We start from the raw sequence: 16692 nt of genomic DNA on the forward strand, positions 1-16692 counted from the left end.
GTACCGAACTGCTATACTCAGGCAAATACGAACGGCCACCCGTAGATAAAGAAACTTTTAAGTCTTGTTTCTTTATGTAGCCGCCACGTGATTATGTTGACACACGACGGTTATTACAAGCAAAGTGATGGCTTAACTATGGGAATCCCACCTGCCTCACAACTAGCAAATGGATGGCTAAGTAAGTTCAATTCTACCATAAAAGGTAATGCTGAGTTATACGCAAGGTATATGGATGATGCTTTGAGAAACATTGACCGTAATAACAGCGATAAAAAACTCCAACAAATTAACAACCTACATCCTTCACTTGAATTTACTATAGAACGAGAAGAAGGAATGCATCCATATCTTTCCTAGATATGTTAATTTGTCGTTCGAATAACGGTTTATCGTGCAAATGGTATACAAAGCCTACGGACACTGGCCTCGCGATGAACTTTCACTCATTAGCACCAAAAAAATATAAACGGTCAGTCGTATCCGGTTTTATTCATTAAATTCATCGAGCTTGTAGCACATGGTTGAATTTTCATCAAAGTTTGGAATATGCTAAAATAATTCTTGAGAAGAATCAATACCCAAAGTCCTTCTACAATTCAATAATTGCAAAAACGATGTCAAAAATTGTTGAATATACTAACAATATGAATGCACCAGTAGAGACGGCTTTGAAAGAAGAACCCGAAAAGACGCTGATATGCATACAGTATCGCGGACGAGTCTGAGAGATTTTCGAACAGTCCTTGAGAGAACTAGATGTCCCGTGCAAAGTCATCTACACTTCGAGAAAGTTCAAAACGTTGAAGCCGCAAGTCGAAAAATGTTTCAAAAGTCCTGTGGTCTACAAAATACAATGTCCACGATGTGAATCGTGCTATGTTGGACAAACAAGCCGACATTTGGCCACGCGACTAAAGGAACAAAATCGAGTTGGTCCTATGGGAAAACATTTTAAAGAATGTAATTCTATGTTATCAATGGAAGATATGTCGATCTTATGCTCCACAACACGCTCCGTATATCATTTAATGTCTCTCGAGGCGTTAATGATCAATTATATAAAACCTATTTTGAATACAAAAGATGAGTATAGAAGCCGAGCGTTAGTAATCAAAATTTAATTTAGCTTTCATCATAACGTTGGATGTAGTTTGATTGTTGTATGATATATGTATATAGGAATTGGGAATATTTTATACCGTTTTTTAACCGTTTTAAATTTCTTTTAGACCTGATGATGGATAAATTTATCCGAAATATATTGTTAATAAAGAAATAATAATCATTGTTGGTTTAATTGTTAAATAATAAATGTGACGCCACAATGTTCTTATCATATAAGTTAATTTAACTTACTTTTTAAAAGTTGTTCCAGTTCAATTAACTCTTTTTCAAATTCTGTATAATTCTCCAATTGTATTCGATCTTGTATAAATGTTTGATTTATCAGGTTGGGGTTTGAACATGCATCATCGACGCAGATCTTCTTCCAAGTAAAGCTTTAGAAGTAATGCCTTCCGTCATTTCTTGTAAGCAGAAATTAAAACTCGGGACTTTTGAGAGGACGAAATAAAGCTTTGAAATCTTTTTTCAATTCGTTTTTCTCGGCACTTTTCACTTTATTTATTTAAATTAGTCTTTTCATGAAAATTTACTATAGTGACGTGGTCAACAGAAGAAAGGCTACTTTTACCCCCCAATATTTATCATGGACTGAACGTTTTTACGAACTAATAGGTTTACTAAGATGGAAGCACTACCCTCTGGAGATGTAACTTTTACAGCCACTTTGGATTTAAACCAGGGACTGATTGCGGAGCATAGCCCTCTACCACTAACCCGCTACTGATGTATACCTTATTGGACTATTTACTTGAAATTTGCATGGAATTTAATTTCTTAATTTAACTAATAACTGATTACAAAGAGGATTTTACCTGTCTGTCTGTATGCTAAGAAGATCTATAACACGTGCTAAAGAAAAATTTGTAGTCAAAACCTTCGTCGTTTTGTTACTTCCAATGAAGTTGATCTGCTCACACATTGGGCAGGTTATTGTGCCGCTACCATCATCATTGAATTTTATCAGTTGATCCAGGCATTGTTTACAAAAAGTATGCCCGCACTTGGACTGTTCAGGACAATGTAGGACATCTAAGCAAATAATCCATTCAACTGACGTTGCAAGTTTGCTATGATCAATGGATTTCGCCATAACGGTGATTCTAAATTTAAATTAGTAAAATTGTAAATCAAAATTTAAAATTTATATACAACGAAGCATTTCGTTAGTAAAACTAAAACATAGGGTACTAACAATGAAATTGTTTTGTTGTAGAAAGCTTTCAATCTGATGTACGGTATCAAAAAAATAGAGCAAAATTGGTGTACCCCCTGCGATGTCTGATAAAGTGCATTCAGACACTAACTTAAAAAAAAAGCGTCTCGAATAAGACGTTTAATCGAGGGATGTGCTGTACTGTTACTTATTTTTGTCATATATGATTCCATTTTCGATGACATATCGTATATATAGGCACCACGAGGTTGCTTACTTGGGTGGTGCTCTGAATCAAGCGTTAACCGTATGTTATAAAACTCCATGTATACCTGGATGATTGAAATTACAAAACTGTAAAAATACATGTTTAGGTTTAATGTATAATAAAAATGCAGACTCAAGATCTGCTAACCAGACAAAAAAAATCTGTCAAAGCTAATGTATTCTTAGAAAGCCATTCTTAAAGTGAATCGGTGCTTAAAAGCAATTAAAATATTTTTCTAATTTAGGTAATTTACCCTATTAAGTTTACGTTTCCCTATTCGCACGTTCAGCTTTTAATATTTTTATATAGACTTCCTTGAACTTTAATCTTCTTAAATTTCTTTGAATTTGTGAAAAAAAAAAAAAAAAACGCGTATGAATAAAAAATTTAGGATTTCCCTGCTCCTTCGTCCTTACTTTACATGTATGTGGGGACATATCGTTTGTAAAGAAAATTCGATCAAGGACATTAAGCGATAGGTCAGCGAAATTCGATGTGTATAGTACAAGAAATATGGTAAAAGTTAAAAAAGAAGTGGCAACAATAGAGGGGAAAGAATAATACCTAATATTAATAAATACAAACAAAGATAAAATTTTAAAGGTATTCGAGGTAAATAATTTTCTTTCAAAGAATACCAAAATAAAACTTTCTTTATTTTTATTAAACTGTCAATTTTAAGTTTTAGCGTCTCGTTTATAGCAAACAAAATATGGAAGTTTATACTGACCGGTTTTTGTTTTTGTTGTTGTTGTAGTTGTTGTGTCTATTCCTGATCGAGGTATAAATGCATACACAGTGATTTTTGTTGCTGTAATTATATAATACTAACTCGCAGAGGTTTGTATCTGAAACAACCAACGTAATAGGTTATAATGTAACAACATTAATAACAAAATAATTGCGGGTAAATGAAAAATGATTTCAAATTCAAGTCACTGTAAGTAGGAGTTTATCTCCACCGTTTAGGTTCAACGTTTCTCTCCACCGTTTCTCTCCACCTCTGAAACTTTTTTTATCGCGTTAACGTTTCACATTGCTCTGTGTCTTTGATTGGATTTTTCAACATCTGTTTAAATGCTGGAGACCATTATTCGTCTAAATCAAAAAATTCTTCCTTTAAAAATAATTCCTAATCTCATTTAGATTAACAATGGCAAAAACTTTACCCTTTTCTGTAACCTTCATCAATAGTATATTCAGTTACAAAGTCTTCAAAATGATTGAAAAATTGACTTGTCAGGAATTACAAAAAGGAAATTTTCTTTTTTATAGAATGCAGTCTAACGCTGCGCTCTGTTAACAGTAAGAGCATAAACTTTTAACACTGCAATATGCACGTTTTAACTAGAGAACTCCTAAAAAAAGTGCTACAATTTAGCGCAAAAAAAAAATGAGAATCAACATCACCGAGTTGTTTTTTGTTCCTGAACATATAGAAAGAACAGTGTTGGTGGAGAATGTTATGTTTTGTAAAAACCAACGTTATGCGGTTAAGCTAAACTTTACAGGATTTGTAAATCTTATTTTGGAAGAAAAAGGAAAATTATGGCGTTATTGAAAATGTAATACCTCATCTAGAAAATAATCGTGGAAGAAAATTTTCGTGAGTAGCAAATCATTCTTAACATTTAAATTCACCCCGGAAGTACGCAAGATTGCAATTTTTCCACATTATTCTCGACGTTTCCACATTTTTCTCGACGAATTATCTCCGATAATGTCAAATAAATAGATATATATATATAATAAACAGGGTATGCAGTACAAGGAAATAGAGAATTGTAGTTTTTCTAGCAAGAACATAGCATTTGTAAAACATGCTTTATTTAATGGCTTTTACTTCGTTTTTAAAGGTGTTATAAGTTTTGTGTACTTTTCACTTCTATAACTTAACTTATCAACCATTAGGCCGATCTGTTGAGACCTCTTGTATAAATTGACAGGATAAACTTTAAAAGATATCCGAAACCTAAAAAAAATATGAATTTGTAAACTTAGTTCTAAGTGAGCTCTATTTGACAAAATGAAATGAAAAAAAAATCGATATATCGATAAAATTTAATGGCACAAAGAAATTATTTCTTCTATTGTATATTCAAAATGGATGCTAGTAAAGTAAACAGGTTACTCCGTTGCTAAAAATGTTATTTTTTTTGCTAAATTTTTTAAACGAACTATTTTAAAATAAAGTGTCGTTACACATTGGGTAAGCATCAGAGCGCATAATAAACTTAAAGGTTGGTATACTCTAGGCTATTGGGGCTTATTTCAAAGAGTAGTGGATGGACTTTAACCAATCTGTTTTTGTAAAAAGAGAGAAAGTTAACATTTTTTTATAGTTAAAATTGACTTTAAGTAGTACTATGTTTGATAGTCTTTTCTTTGTATTTTTAATTTTATCTGTCCGCTCAAAGCAGAACCAGATATATTTTCCCGTTGGAAAGGATTATGACTAAATGTTGGAATAAACCTCTGAAAAATGAGGCCACCGAAGCTTGGTAAATAAGTTCTAAATACAGTTGAACTCATGTAATTCGAACTCCTATAATTCGAATAATCATAGAAATTGAACGCATTCTCCGGTCCCGTCCGAGTTTACTCTAAAATCCTTGTAAAAAAATCCTATAATTCGAAACTCATGTAATTCGATAAATCATGTAAATCGAACAGTTTTCTTGATCCCGTGAGCAAATTTGGACACGTAAAATTTGCGTCCGTTTAAAGTTCTAAAACTCAAATTTTTCAACAATCGAACGTTTTAATAAAATTCTTAACAATGAAAGGTTCCCATAAAATTCGAATTTTTCAACAATCGAACGTTTCATTGAATAGAGACTCTGAAGAAACTGACGTTGTTTGAGACCGATCCAAAGTTTGATACTCTGCTGTCGCAAATATCCGATAAGATCAACCATAGAAGATTGATTAATAGGAGACGGAGCAAAATCATCAACTTTTATGAGAAAAATTGATAATTAAAAAATTGTAACACTTGTTTTACATGAAAATAGCAACTTAATTCTCAAATACTACGCGTCGTTTTACTTCATAGGATGTTCAACATTGATAATTAATAGCGCCGTAAACCCGTTAACACTTCCCCACCAAATTTCGGCCGCAAAAGGTCAAACTCCAATAATTCGAAACTGATGTAATTCGAACAAATTTTGAATCCCCTTGAAGATTCGAATTACATGAGTTCAACTGTAATTAATTCAATAATTATCATTGGGTAAGCCCAACCTGTTCCATTGCCATATGTTTTGTATGTAAAAAAATTGTTTTTTTTGCAACAAGACCGAAGGGAAAAACAAGTGCAACATATCCTCTGCTTTATTTACGTCTATCAGTAAATTTAACAGAGTTTTATAGAACGTTTTGGCACTTACTGCAGCACTAGGATCACAACTTGATAAAGAACCTCTTTTAAACATTTCTTTCCCCTGGGGTCTAATAATTTTTTTTATTGTTTCAGGTGGAAAAGATGGTTAGCCAGTCAGCTACAAGTTTTTTTCCTTTCATCAGTTGTACTATCTAGCTACCACAGTAAAACAGATTTAGAAAAGTATTGTTACTGGATTGCTATATAGTTAATCAATTTCATTACGAATACTTTTAGAGCAGCATTTCGTGCTTGCATAACATACTGACAAGTTAATGATATATTGACCTTGATCAGCTACACCGAAAGACCTCTAAATGTAACAAAATTGATCCACCTTTCAAAAAAAGTATGATATTTCCGATTTCTTCCGCTTAATTCAACAACACGGGTTTGTCAAAGTAGATATTTTACTAAGTTTTAGTTCCGCGTGGCAATATCTTTCGTGGGTGTTCAGGAAAGGGGTCGACAGTCCGGGAAAATAGGTAAATAAACGGTAACTGTTTCATAAGACGACACATCTAATTAATAGACATGTACAGTTTAATTACTCAGACACAGTTGTGCGTCCTATATACAGGTGAATGGTTACAGATATATACTTTAAAAAAAATTATAATGATACATTCAGACAAAAAAAACTTTGTTTCGTAAACATGTTTCCTACATTGTGCAGAGCTTGACAAAATAATATAATTCTCTTGTTGATGTTTGAGAATCTTGACATCCATAGAACTTTTCTTGCATCCTTCCTTTTATTCCAATCATCCTTGTTATATTTTTGTAAATATTTTTATATCTGCAAAAAGTTTATTCAAATTTTCCCTTTCCCATATTGTTTGTGATATAACTCTTTCTCCTGAGGAGCCAGTTAAAGCAGAAGCAATCAACAACTGTACTCCCAAGACATGGTCTCCTTTTCTATTAATACTTGCCTTGTCAACAGCAATAAAGAGAAAAAATTAATACGTTTTACCCACAGTTCGGCTTGTTACAGTTTGATACAACTCTCTTTACACAGTGTATTTTGCCACGCCTATCTATTTTACCTGATGAAGATCAGTTAATAATTTTAATTTGTTATGAAGGTATTGTTAAGTCTGGTGTAAATGAATAAACAAATATATCTGAACAAAAACATGGGTTAAGGTGTGTATGTATCATATCACATGTATGTACATTTCATCTTCATTATCCTGATCTTTCCATATTCTTATTGTTTTTGTTATGATTGTTTTTCGTTTTGCTGTCCATGGCTGGTGTGATCATTTGATTCACCTAGTCATGCTGATGAAGCCTGATATTGGCAGAAACAGCAAGAGTTTATAAATATTGAAATATATTCACAATTGTCTCACTTTATTGTAGTTAATCCCTGTTAATTGTGCTTTTATCTATCTAAAATAAGACGTGTAAGACGGAGAGTTGATTCTTATAAAAAATGTTCCTAGGAGATTTTCTTATAGCTTAGCGTTTCTTTTTGTCAATTTTATTAATAACTAGATAAATCGGAAGACAATTTTCGGCGATTTTTGTACCCGCAAAGCTTAAATTAGCGAAAGTTTCTGGGAGACTAAGTCTTAAAAAGGTCTGGATCCGCCCCTGGCATGGGTTTCGAGCAGAGGTCCATAATAAAAAACTAAAAAAAACTGTTTAAACAGATCGCTTGTTTGCTGTATGATTCTAAAGATTTCACATTTTATTAAGTTTTAAGCGAGGATTTCAAAAATCACATTCATTTTGTTTGTAAAGCTTAGTTCTCACTACGGGCTGATTCATTATCGCAAATATTGTTTTGACGATGTCTGGGTCATTTTAGAAAATTAAATGCAAAACTTTGATGTCGTCGTTTTTCAATAATTTTTAGTTAACTTCTAAGGTACGTTCTAAAAACAAATTATCTTTTAGATGAAAATAAAAAAATTAACGAAAACACACAAAGACAACAAAGTTCTTGTTAATTCTGCTCTGGGATTCAACAAAAGAAAAACCAATTTGGTATTTATATTAGAAACAAGAAAACGGAAACAATGATCAACAGCTTAAAATTATGCATTCCACGAAATGTTTTTTTTTTTTTTTGAGCTATTTTTGACTATAAAATGTAAAGATATTTTTAATAGGAAAAGAAATAAAAAAACTAAGAAAATTATAGCAAAATGAAAAGTATAATTACAAATAAAAAAACTAATAAAAGTTCGTAATTACCGTGACAATCCGTTTTATAAATATCTACTTCTAATAAGTGCCACATTTTAAATTGCATCGTTTATCAAAAAATTCTCTCGTGCATCAAACACGTTCGAAAATGAATTTAAAGGTGATCATAATGGAAATAATGATCTTTAACTCTTTCATTACCTTTGGCCTGCTGGGCGGGTGATCGTGGCTACCATTTTGGAAAGGCGCTATCTTTAAATCTCGTGAATTTTGAACACTTTAGATTGTTTTTCTGAAAGGAAACTGAATATCTCACAAGATCAAGTAATTTTCGGGTCGCCCTAGCCTAATATGAGCAAAACGGTTTTTGAAAATTCACGATTATCGGTAAAGAAAGGGTTTCAACATGCGTCTTTTTCGACATATAAACATTACGGTATCAAGGCTGGTTTTCACTTGACGAATGTAGTCGAATTGATCGATGTCGTTCGAATTTGCACGTGCGCCATGAATTTTTTACATTTCTCTTAGAGTGGTCGACGTCCATAGCTTTTTAAAGTAGGATTGTTTTTGTACTTTTTCATCGATCGATTTAATTTCCACCAATCAAGTTCACATTAAACAAAGACATCGATCAAAACATTCAAAACACTCAAAACAACGAATTGCGAAGAAAAAATCTTAACTTAACGTCTATCGTTAATATTTCTTTCAAAATGTTTATAAAGTATAATAAAGAAATATAAAACGCAAAAGGTGTAACTAAGACGTTCGGGACGTTTTTTTGGAAGCATTTGTTTTGGTATGGCTTGACCTGTGTGTTCTTTATAAAAACAAACCATTTTTCTCATGGCTATAATAAGAACGGCCAACAAAATTTTTTTTATGGCTACAATCCCTCATGAGTATTATTGAGACTGTAATTTGTATTTCAACTTGCGTGACGATTTCTCCTCCTTTCCATACTTTAATGTTGAATATACTGTCCACTTGTGCACATCAGTCACATCATCACTATCAAAATCAGAAGAGAAGGGAGACATTTTAGGAAATTTTTGACAGGTTATAGATGTCTTTACTTATATAAAATACCAGCGTTAAATCAAGACACTCACCTTTCATTAAACCTGAGAGTACGAAAAATACTTCGTCAGTCGTAATGCCTTTTTCAGAATAAATAATCCTGAATTTCTTTATATCTATCCCTATATCTCTATTTCCCATTTCTTTATACTTCTTTTTATCATTTTTAGGGTAAAGTAGTAATGTGTCATGGAAAATTGCTCGTAATGCGTCGTTCTTGACTGATTGGTTTTTTATTGGTCTCACAAAATACTAATTGAACCTAAGTGTAAGAAAAAACATTTGGCGTTAGTCGCTATTGATCGACGTTAGTAGAAACACGCCTTAACGGACTTGTTAACACTTTCATATTTAAATCTTTTTTATTTCATTTTATTTACAATTTTTATATTTTTGCATGTTATAATGAACATTTTATCACATCATTAATGATGCATAAATCCTAAACGAAAAAATTTTAAAATCATTGTTATTAAATAATGTATATATAGCAACTCGTCGATCACAGCTGTAGTTGTCGAAACATTGCTAAGAATAAACTCCTTTTGTAACGTGATAATATTAATATCATTTAGCAATTTTTAAATTTAACTAAAAACGTAGCTACATAGCTACAGGGTGCGAAATCGACCATAGCTTGTTAGCTAGCTGGCTGTATCTATGCGGTTCTCTTATGATATGTATTCCGTTAGGTACCAGTGCCATTTTATTTAGCCAATGTTATTTGTTTTATTGATTAAATACTATTTCTAGGCTATAGCTACATCTAGCTAAAATTAAAAGAATAGCTATTTTCTGTTCAAAATTAAACAACAGTCCTGGTTAAGCTCTGATACTTTACACATTTTTTCAACCACGATTAAAACTTAAAGACAGGCTGCAGGCCGTGTTGTTATAATAACCAAAATTATATATAGCTATATATTTTGGTTATTCTAACCAAAATATAGAAGAAAAATAACAGCATTCCAACACGAACTAGAGAACAAAGATAGCGCTGTTAAATACAATCAGAAAGATACCTCGACAATTTTTTCAAAAGGAGTGCGTATCGAACAATTGTAATGAAAACTGTTAAAGTCCAAAGAAAAGTGAACGGGAATATCATGAAGAATGTCATCCAAGGAAAAGGTCTACAAAAAAATGCCAACGGAAAGTTTAAAAAACGCAGAGAATAAAACAGCAGCGTTACCAATCCAACAAAAAAATCAGATATACTCAACAACAAAAAAACAGATCCTCACTACTCGTTCTTTTTCTGAACAAAAACACTTTGATAACCAAAAAGTTAAGAATTACTGTTAATGCGGCCATAATGATGTAACCAGAAAATAAAGCAACATTTTGCCATGAGTGACTTTGTAAATCTCCTCATGTATTCAATATCCAGATATCACAGGAGGTTAGATTTGTCGTATTTGATATTTCCATTACGTGCTCTTTACTCGTAAATTTGAAACGATATAAATTCAAATTTGAAATTAAAAGATGACAATCAAATTCAGCAGGCGATATTGTGTCAGTAGAAAAAAAAATACTCTTACATTTCTGAATAAATGAACGTTATAATTCAAAAGCATTAATTAGAATATAAAAATCACAAAAGTATAATATTTTATAACATTTGAAATTGCCGTCTTGTGGCGCACAAAATAAAAATGTATTGCTTTAAATTTCATTTGATTGATGTGGTGTGGTGCAACCATTGCTTAAAGTTTGTCCAAACGCTCTTCACCTTGAATCATAAATTTGAATAAAAGCCCATATTGAATCAATATCCACACTGACAAATATCCGCAAAAGCAATAAAAGAATTACTACGCAGCAGTGTGAATTTTTAGACAGATTTTTAGCTGCTTGACTAAATTTTGCAGTCGGCTTATTTAGTGGAAGTTGCGGAATTAAATTCAGCGGATTTTTTGTCTATATATGCTGCAGCTTCGACAGCGTAATGTTTTTAAGGGATAAATTTGCCTCTCAGGAGGCCATGTAAATCCTAGTGGAACCGAGGTGACGACAAAAGTTGTTTGGAGAATAAAGAAGGTAGTAATTGTAAGTCAACTAAATCCTCGAGATCAACAGACTCACCACTGATTCTGTTATCACCAATTGTTTATTAAAGTTGAAAAAGAAAAAGGAAGTTGACAGGGAACAACCAGAAAAAGCTGCTTTCGATTTTAATATAAACGTAATAACCATTAAATATTAAAAAAATGCGAGAAAACGATCTATTTACTTTAGATTCTAACAAAGATTCTGATTTGGTTTCTTTGAAAAAGTGGTATTCTTCGTCAGAAAAAGAATAGCGTAGCCGGAAAGAAAATTCATCACATATTGTTTGAAATGGAAGATTTAGAATAATAATAATAATAATTGGATTTAATTATTGCTTTTTTTTAAAAAAATGTTTTGAATGGTGATTACAGTAAGCTTCCGGTTACTCGAACTGGCATTTTTGGAACATTCCACTTGAGCCATGCTTCATCAGACCTATTAACGTCTTAAGATCACTTCAAATAGATTTATTAACTCGTATTGTTTTTCGTTCCCCTTAAACTTAAAAGAAAGTTCGGGGACCTTTTCGAACTTCTTTGCTAGTTTGAAATTATCCTTGTCAAATTTTGTTTGGGTATCTTTAAACTTTTTGTTAAAATAATTTTTAATATCAATATTATAATACCCGTATACGTCTGTCTGTCTGTCTGTCTGTCTGTCTGTCTGTCTGTCTGTCTGTCTGTCTGTCTGTCTGTCTGTCTGTCTGTCTGTCTGTCTGTCTGTCTGTCTGTCTGTCTGTCTGTCTGTCTGTCTGTCTGTCTGTCTGTCTGTCTGTCTGTCTGTCTGTCTGTCTGTCTGTCTGTCTGTCTGTCTGTCTGTCTGTCTGTCTGTCTGTCTGTCTGTCTGTCTGTCTGTCTGTCTGTCTGTCTGTCTGTCTGTCTGTCTGTCTGTCTGTCTGTCTGTCTGTCTGTCTGTCTGTCTGTCTGTCTGTCTGTCTGTCTGTCTGTCTGTCTGTCTGTCTGTCTGTCTGTCTGTCTGTCTGTCTGTCTGTCTGTCTGTCTGTCTGTCTGTCTGTCTGTCTGTCTGTCTGTCTGTCTGTCTGTCTGTCTGTCTGTCTGTCTGTCTGTCTGTCTGTCTGTCTGTCTGTCTGTCTGTCTGTCTGTCTGTCTGTCTGTCTGTCTGTCTGTCTGTCTGTCTGTCTGTCTGTCTGTCTGTCTGTCTGTCTGTCTGTCTGTCTGTCTGTCTGTCTGTCTGTCTGTCTGTCTGTCTGTCTGTCTGTCTGTCTGTCTGTCTGTCTGTCTGTCTGTCTGTCTGTCTGTCTGTCTGTCTGTCTGTCTGTCTGTCTGTCTGTCTGTCTGTCTGTCTGTCTGTCTGTCTGTCTGTCTGTCTGTCTGTCTGTCTGTCTGTCTGTCTGTCTGTCTGTCTGTCTGTCTGTCTGTCTGTCTGTCTGTCTGTCTGTCTGTCTGTCTGTCTGTCTGTCTGTCTGTCTGTCTGTCTGTCTTTCACGCAAAATGGTAGCTTAGCTGGGCAATAGCGAGAAGCACGCAATGAGGTATAAAAAGGACGGGCGAACCCGTTCCACGGGCTAACGACTAGTAATTTTTAATACTAGAAAGAGAAAGACTTTCCTGAGCAGATCTGTCTTCTCTCCGTCTTTTCTGACCTCTTGGCACACTTTCGCTACCAGACATGATTTCTTCTCTGTACCAATAGAATTGACTTGTGAGTAAAAATAGGTGGAAGTAAAAAAGTTGTATTAAAACATGCGCTATCAGGCGCATGCGTATTTTGTAATAAACTTTATTGTAACCCTGATTTTTCTGTACCCTCCTATGTTTCAAGGTATATCTTTTAGTACCGAGTATATTTCCGTAACACATTTTGTACGGTAACCGAAAGAGTGCTTGCTTTCATTTCGATGCTGCTTTAACGCTGTGTAGCCCACTGCTTCAGTTTAAACTTTGGTATTAATATTATTTTTAATGTATAACAAGACGCATGATGTACGTAAACAACCTCGCGAATAATCAAATTTTGATTTATAACAGCAAAAAAAAAGTAAAAATAGTTACCAAGATGAGATTCGAACACATGACTACTCACAGTAGGGGTACCCCGTATGGCGTTGCCAGTACTTTATGCGCCCAGAACGGGAGGGGGTACAGAATAATTCAGTCATCCATACCTTGTTTTTTTCTGTACCCCTTATGGCGCTGCCAGATATTTGTGCGCCCAAAACTGCAGGGGGTACAGAAAAAGCAGGGGTACAGAAAAATTTATCACAATGTTGCCTCGATTAACACAAAAATAAGTTACATGCAAAAAAAAAAAAAATAATGCTAATTTACCCCATTGTCTGTACTCTGTTGTGCATTTGAATTTTAAAAGGGTTTCTCGGAAATTGAGATTACCAATCATTAATTGTAGTTTTTACAATCAAAACAAGAAGATTAAAAATTATAAATAACCAATGACTCATTGTTTTGGCTATTGTAACTCAAACTGAGAAGAGTTAGGACAAACTTAGAGAAAAAAATTTATAGCGTTAGAGCAACATGGATGAAATCGGACAGGATTTACATCTTGAAGACGATGAAAGGGAATGGGAAATAACACCAAGGGAGGAGGTGGAAGAAATACAACGCCAAATGGAAACAGAAGGCTTGGACTATGTAAAATCTTACATCGAGTCAAAGCTAGATGTTTGGAAGGCTCAACCTCTGAATTGTGGTATTACTGGTTCTTCTGGTACTGGGAAATCCAGCTTTATAAATACAATTAGAGGTCTGACTCCTCGTGATAAGAATGCAGCGAGTGTGGGTGTTGTTGAATGTACAACTGAACCAACATCTTATCCGGACCCCAAAAATCCAATGTTGCAGTATTGGGATTTACCAGGTGTGGGAACCCCGAGATTTCCAAAAGATGAAACCTATTTACGAAGGATAAACTTTGAAAGGTGAACATTTTCTTGTCGTTGCTATCACCGTTGTAGTTGTTGTTGTTGTCATTGCTGTTATTGTTATTGTAGTTGTTGTTGTTGTTGTTGTTTTTGTTCCTGTTGCTGTTGTGATAGTTTATTAATACTTCCTTGTATTTATTCAGTTTAACTTTTGTAAATTTCATTCCCAGAAAAGATCTGTATCTGTATCTGTTGTTTTCGTTGTCGTTGTTGTTGTTGTTTTTGTTGTTATTATTATTGCTGTTATTGCTGTTATTGTTGTTGTTATTGGTGTTGTTGTTTTTGTTGTTGTCATTGCTTTTATTGTTGTTGTTTTTTTCATTGTCGTTATTGTTGTTGTTGTTATTGTTGTTGTCGTTGTTGTTGTTGTTGTTGTTGTTGTTGTTGTTGTTGTTGTTGTTGTTGTTGTTGTTGTTGTTGCTGTTTATATACCTTTCTTTTTTTGTAGATATGACTTCTTTCTGATTGTTACGGCCACTCGTTTTTCGGAAAATGACATTTGGCTTGCATCACAAATTCGAAGGTCCGGTAAATCTTTTTTTTTTGTGCGAAGTAAAATTGATCAAGATTTATTCAATGAAAAACGATGTCGTGACAACTACAGTGAAGCAGCTGTATTAAAAGCAATACGAAAAGATTGTGTTGACAAGTTACAACCCGAGTTTACCAAGCCTGATGTCTTTTTAATATCAAATTTCGATCCACAAAAGTTTGATTTTCCGTCTTTATGTCTAAATTTAATTGATGCTCTTCCACAATTAAAAAAAGAAGCGATGACGCTTTCACTACATGCATTTTCTAGCAGGATGGTTGTTGCGAAGAGAAATGCCCTGCACAAAAGAATATGGTACGTATCCACTGTTTCAGCTGCTGGCGCCCTTATACCATTTAGTGGTGTGTCGATAGCTATTGATACGGCACTAATCGTAAGAGAACTTAAATTTTACCAGGAACAGTTGGGTATTAGTATAGAAACCTTATCCAGTCTTTCCCAACAAGTCCACTCGGAAAAAGAACACATCCTTAAGGAAGCCCGAAAGTTAATATCTATTGCAACGTCCGAAAACGTATTAAGTTTATTTTGGACATTTTCGAAAAGCATGGCAGCGGAAGAGGTTGCTAGATATATTTATGGTATAGGAACATTGATCTCAAGTGGAATATCCTTTGCAACAACTTACCGAATGTTACAAAGTCAATTGAATCGTATGGAAAAAGCATCTGACGAAATAATGGCCTTGACTCTTGAAACAATGGTAGAAGCAGATGAACTGGACTAGACGTAAACAAATGACATTTTTAAGTACTGTTTGTTCGTTTGATTTTTTTTTTTTGTTATGTTTAAATGTGTGTTTGTAGGGTATTCCAGGTTTGATTTGTAATTAGAAGAATTGGCAGAAAGAAAGAAAATACCATTTTTTAATTAAACGAAACATATCGCAATTTTAAGTTTAGGATTTTAAATTATTTGTAAGGTTAATTACATTACATTGCATACCATTAATGTGTCCGAAAATAACTAGCTAACATTTCTGTTCATTTCTTAGAATTATACATTATAATTATTTGTAAATTACACTTTAGATATTACACATGGCGTATTACTTTTTTTGACATCCGCGTATGTTTGGACAAAGCCTTTTTTTAATCTATTTCCAGGACTCTTTTATTATTATTAGTATTTAGGAGGACTAGGGTTTATATTTATGGCATTTTCCATGTTTTGTGTTAAGCAACCAGAAAAATTGTAATAGATAAAGAATAAAATAGTAATATGTTATAATATGTTACACAGATAATTTTTTTCAAAAAAGAAGAAAATAAGGGGTGAATAACACTGTGTCTTCTCACACATTTGTGACAAAAAAACAAAATTTCATTTTCTTGGTGTTTTTTTTTTTTTTTCAAAATCAAAAAACAACATTGCTAGGTGACACGTGTTTTTAAAAATACTTTTTTTCGTTACAATGTTGCAAAGAGTTTGAACTTGACAAAACTTTATCTGTGGAAATGTAATCCAGGCCAGGGAAAACGTGTTTGCTGACAATCAAATGTAAAATATTTTTTATCACTAAAGAACGAAAAATAATAAGAAATTGACCTCCAATCAAATGTATCTCAAATTTGTACCGCTTTAAATCATGCATAATTAAGTAGCTTAATTACACTCCTCCCCCTGGCCTAAAAAATGTTGCGTTGTACAATTTGATTTTTTGGATTGGATATATTTTGTGACTGAATATAATGATATTACACGAGTGCTTTAAAAGTTTCACTAAGTTATATTCTAGTTACTAAACATATTCTATTTGTAGCAGACGATTAAAATTATTTAAAATTAATTCTTTCCTATTGGTTTCCCATATAATGATAATTGTCAAGGTCAGGGGTAATTGTAATAGTCTGGACAACCAGTGCTACGCGTGAAAGGTCGAGACTGCTTCTCTATATCTTCTTCACGTTATTTATAAATTTGTGTGGCGGAAATCAAAAGCCTTATCTTAATAAACGATCACATCTTCTTGCAAGAGAATACGTGGTATTATCCTTAATTCTAA

At 33.4% G+C, this 16692-nt stretch overlaps 1 protein-coding gene and 1 long non-coding RNA gene across 2 annotated transcripts; both read left to right on the forward strand.

The window, feature by feature from the left end:
• The first annotated feature begins 1451 nt into the window (after positions 1-1451).
• Positions 1452-1804, forward strand: LOC130633398 (uncharacterized). The gene is made up of 2 exons (XR_008982132.1): positions 1452-1532; positions 1751-1804. It is a non-coding gene; the product is annotated as an uncharacterized LOC130633398 (long non-coding RNA).
• Positions 1805-13649: 11845 nt separating this feature from the next.
• LOC130633366 (interferon-inducible GTPase 5-like) lies at positions 13650-16389 on the forward strand. The gene is made up of 2 exons (XM_057444546.1): positions 13650-14131; positions 14583-16389. Exons 1-2 carry the CDS (start codon positions 13728-13730, stop codon positions 15412-15414), a joined length of 1236 nt encoding a protein of 411 aa, XP_057300529.1. The 5' UTR covers positions 13650-13727; the 3' UTR covers positions 15415-16389.
• Positions 16390-16692: the final 303 nt, after the last annotated feature.

The sequence above is a fragment of the Hydractinia symbiolongicarpus genome, chromosome 1 (genome assembly GCF_029227915.1).
Source record: "Hydractinia symbiolongicarpus strain clone_291-10 chromosome 1, HSymV2.1, whole genome shotgun sequence".
Taxonomy (NCBI): domain Eukaryota; kingdom Metazoa; phylum Cnidaria; class Hydrozoa; order Anthoathecata; family Hydractiniidae; genus Hydractinia; species Hydractinia symbiolongicarpus.

Excerpts from the sequence above, each read along its gene's own strand:
- LOC130633366 (XM_057444546.1), top strand. The coding sequence starts at position 13,728 with ATGGATGAAATCGGACAGGATTTACATCTTGAAGACGATGAAAGGGAA. Across the intron at positions 14,132-14,582 it reads CGAAGGATAAACTTTGAAAG|ATATGACTTCTTTCTGATTG; the intron begins GTGAACATTTTC and ends CTTTTTTTGTAG.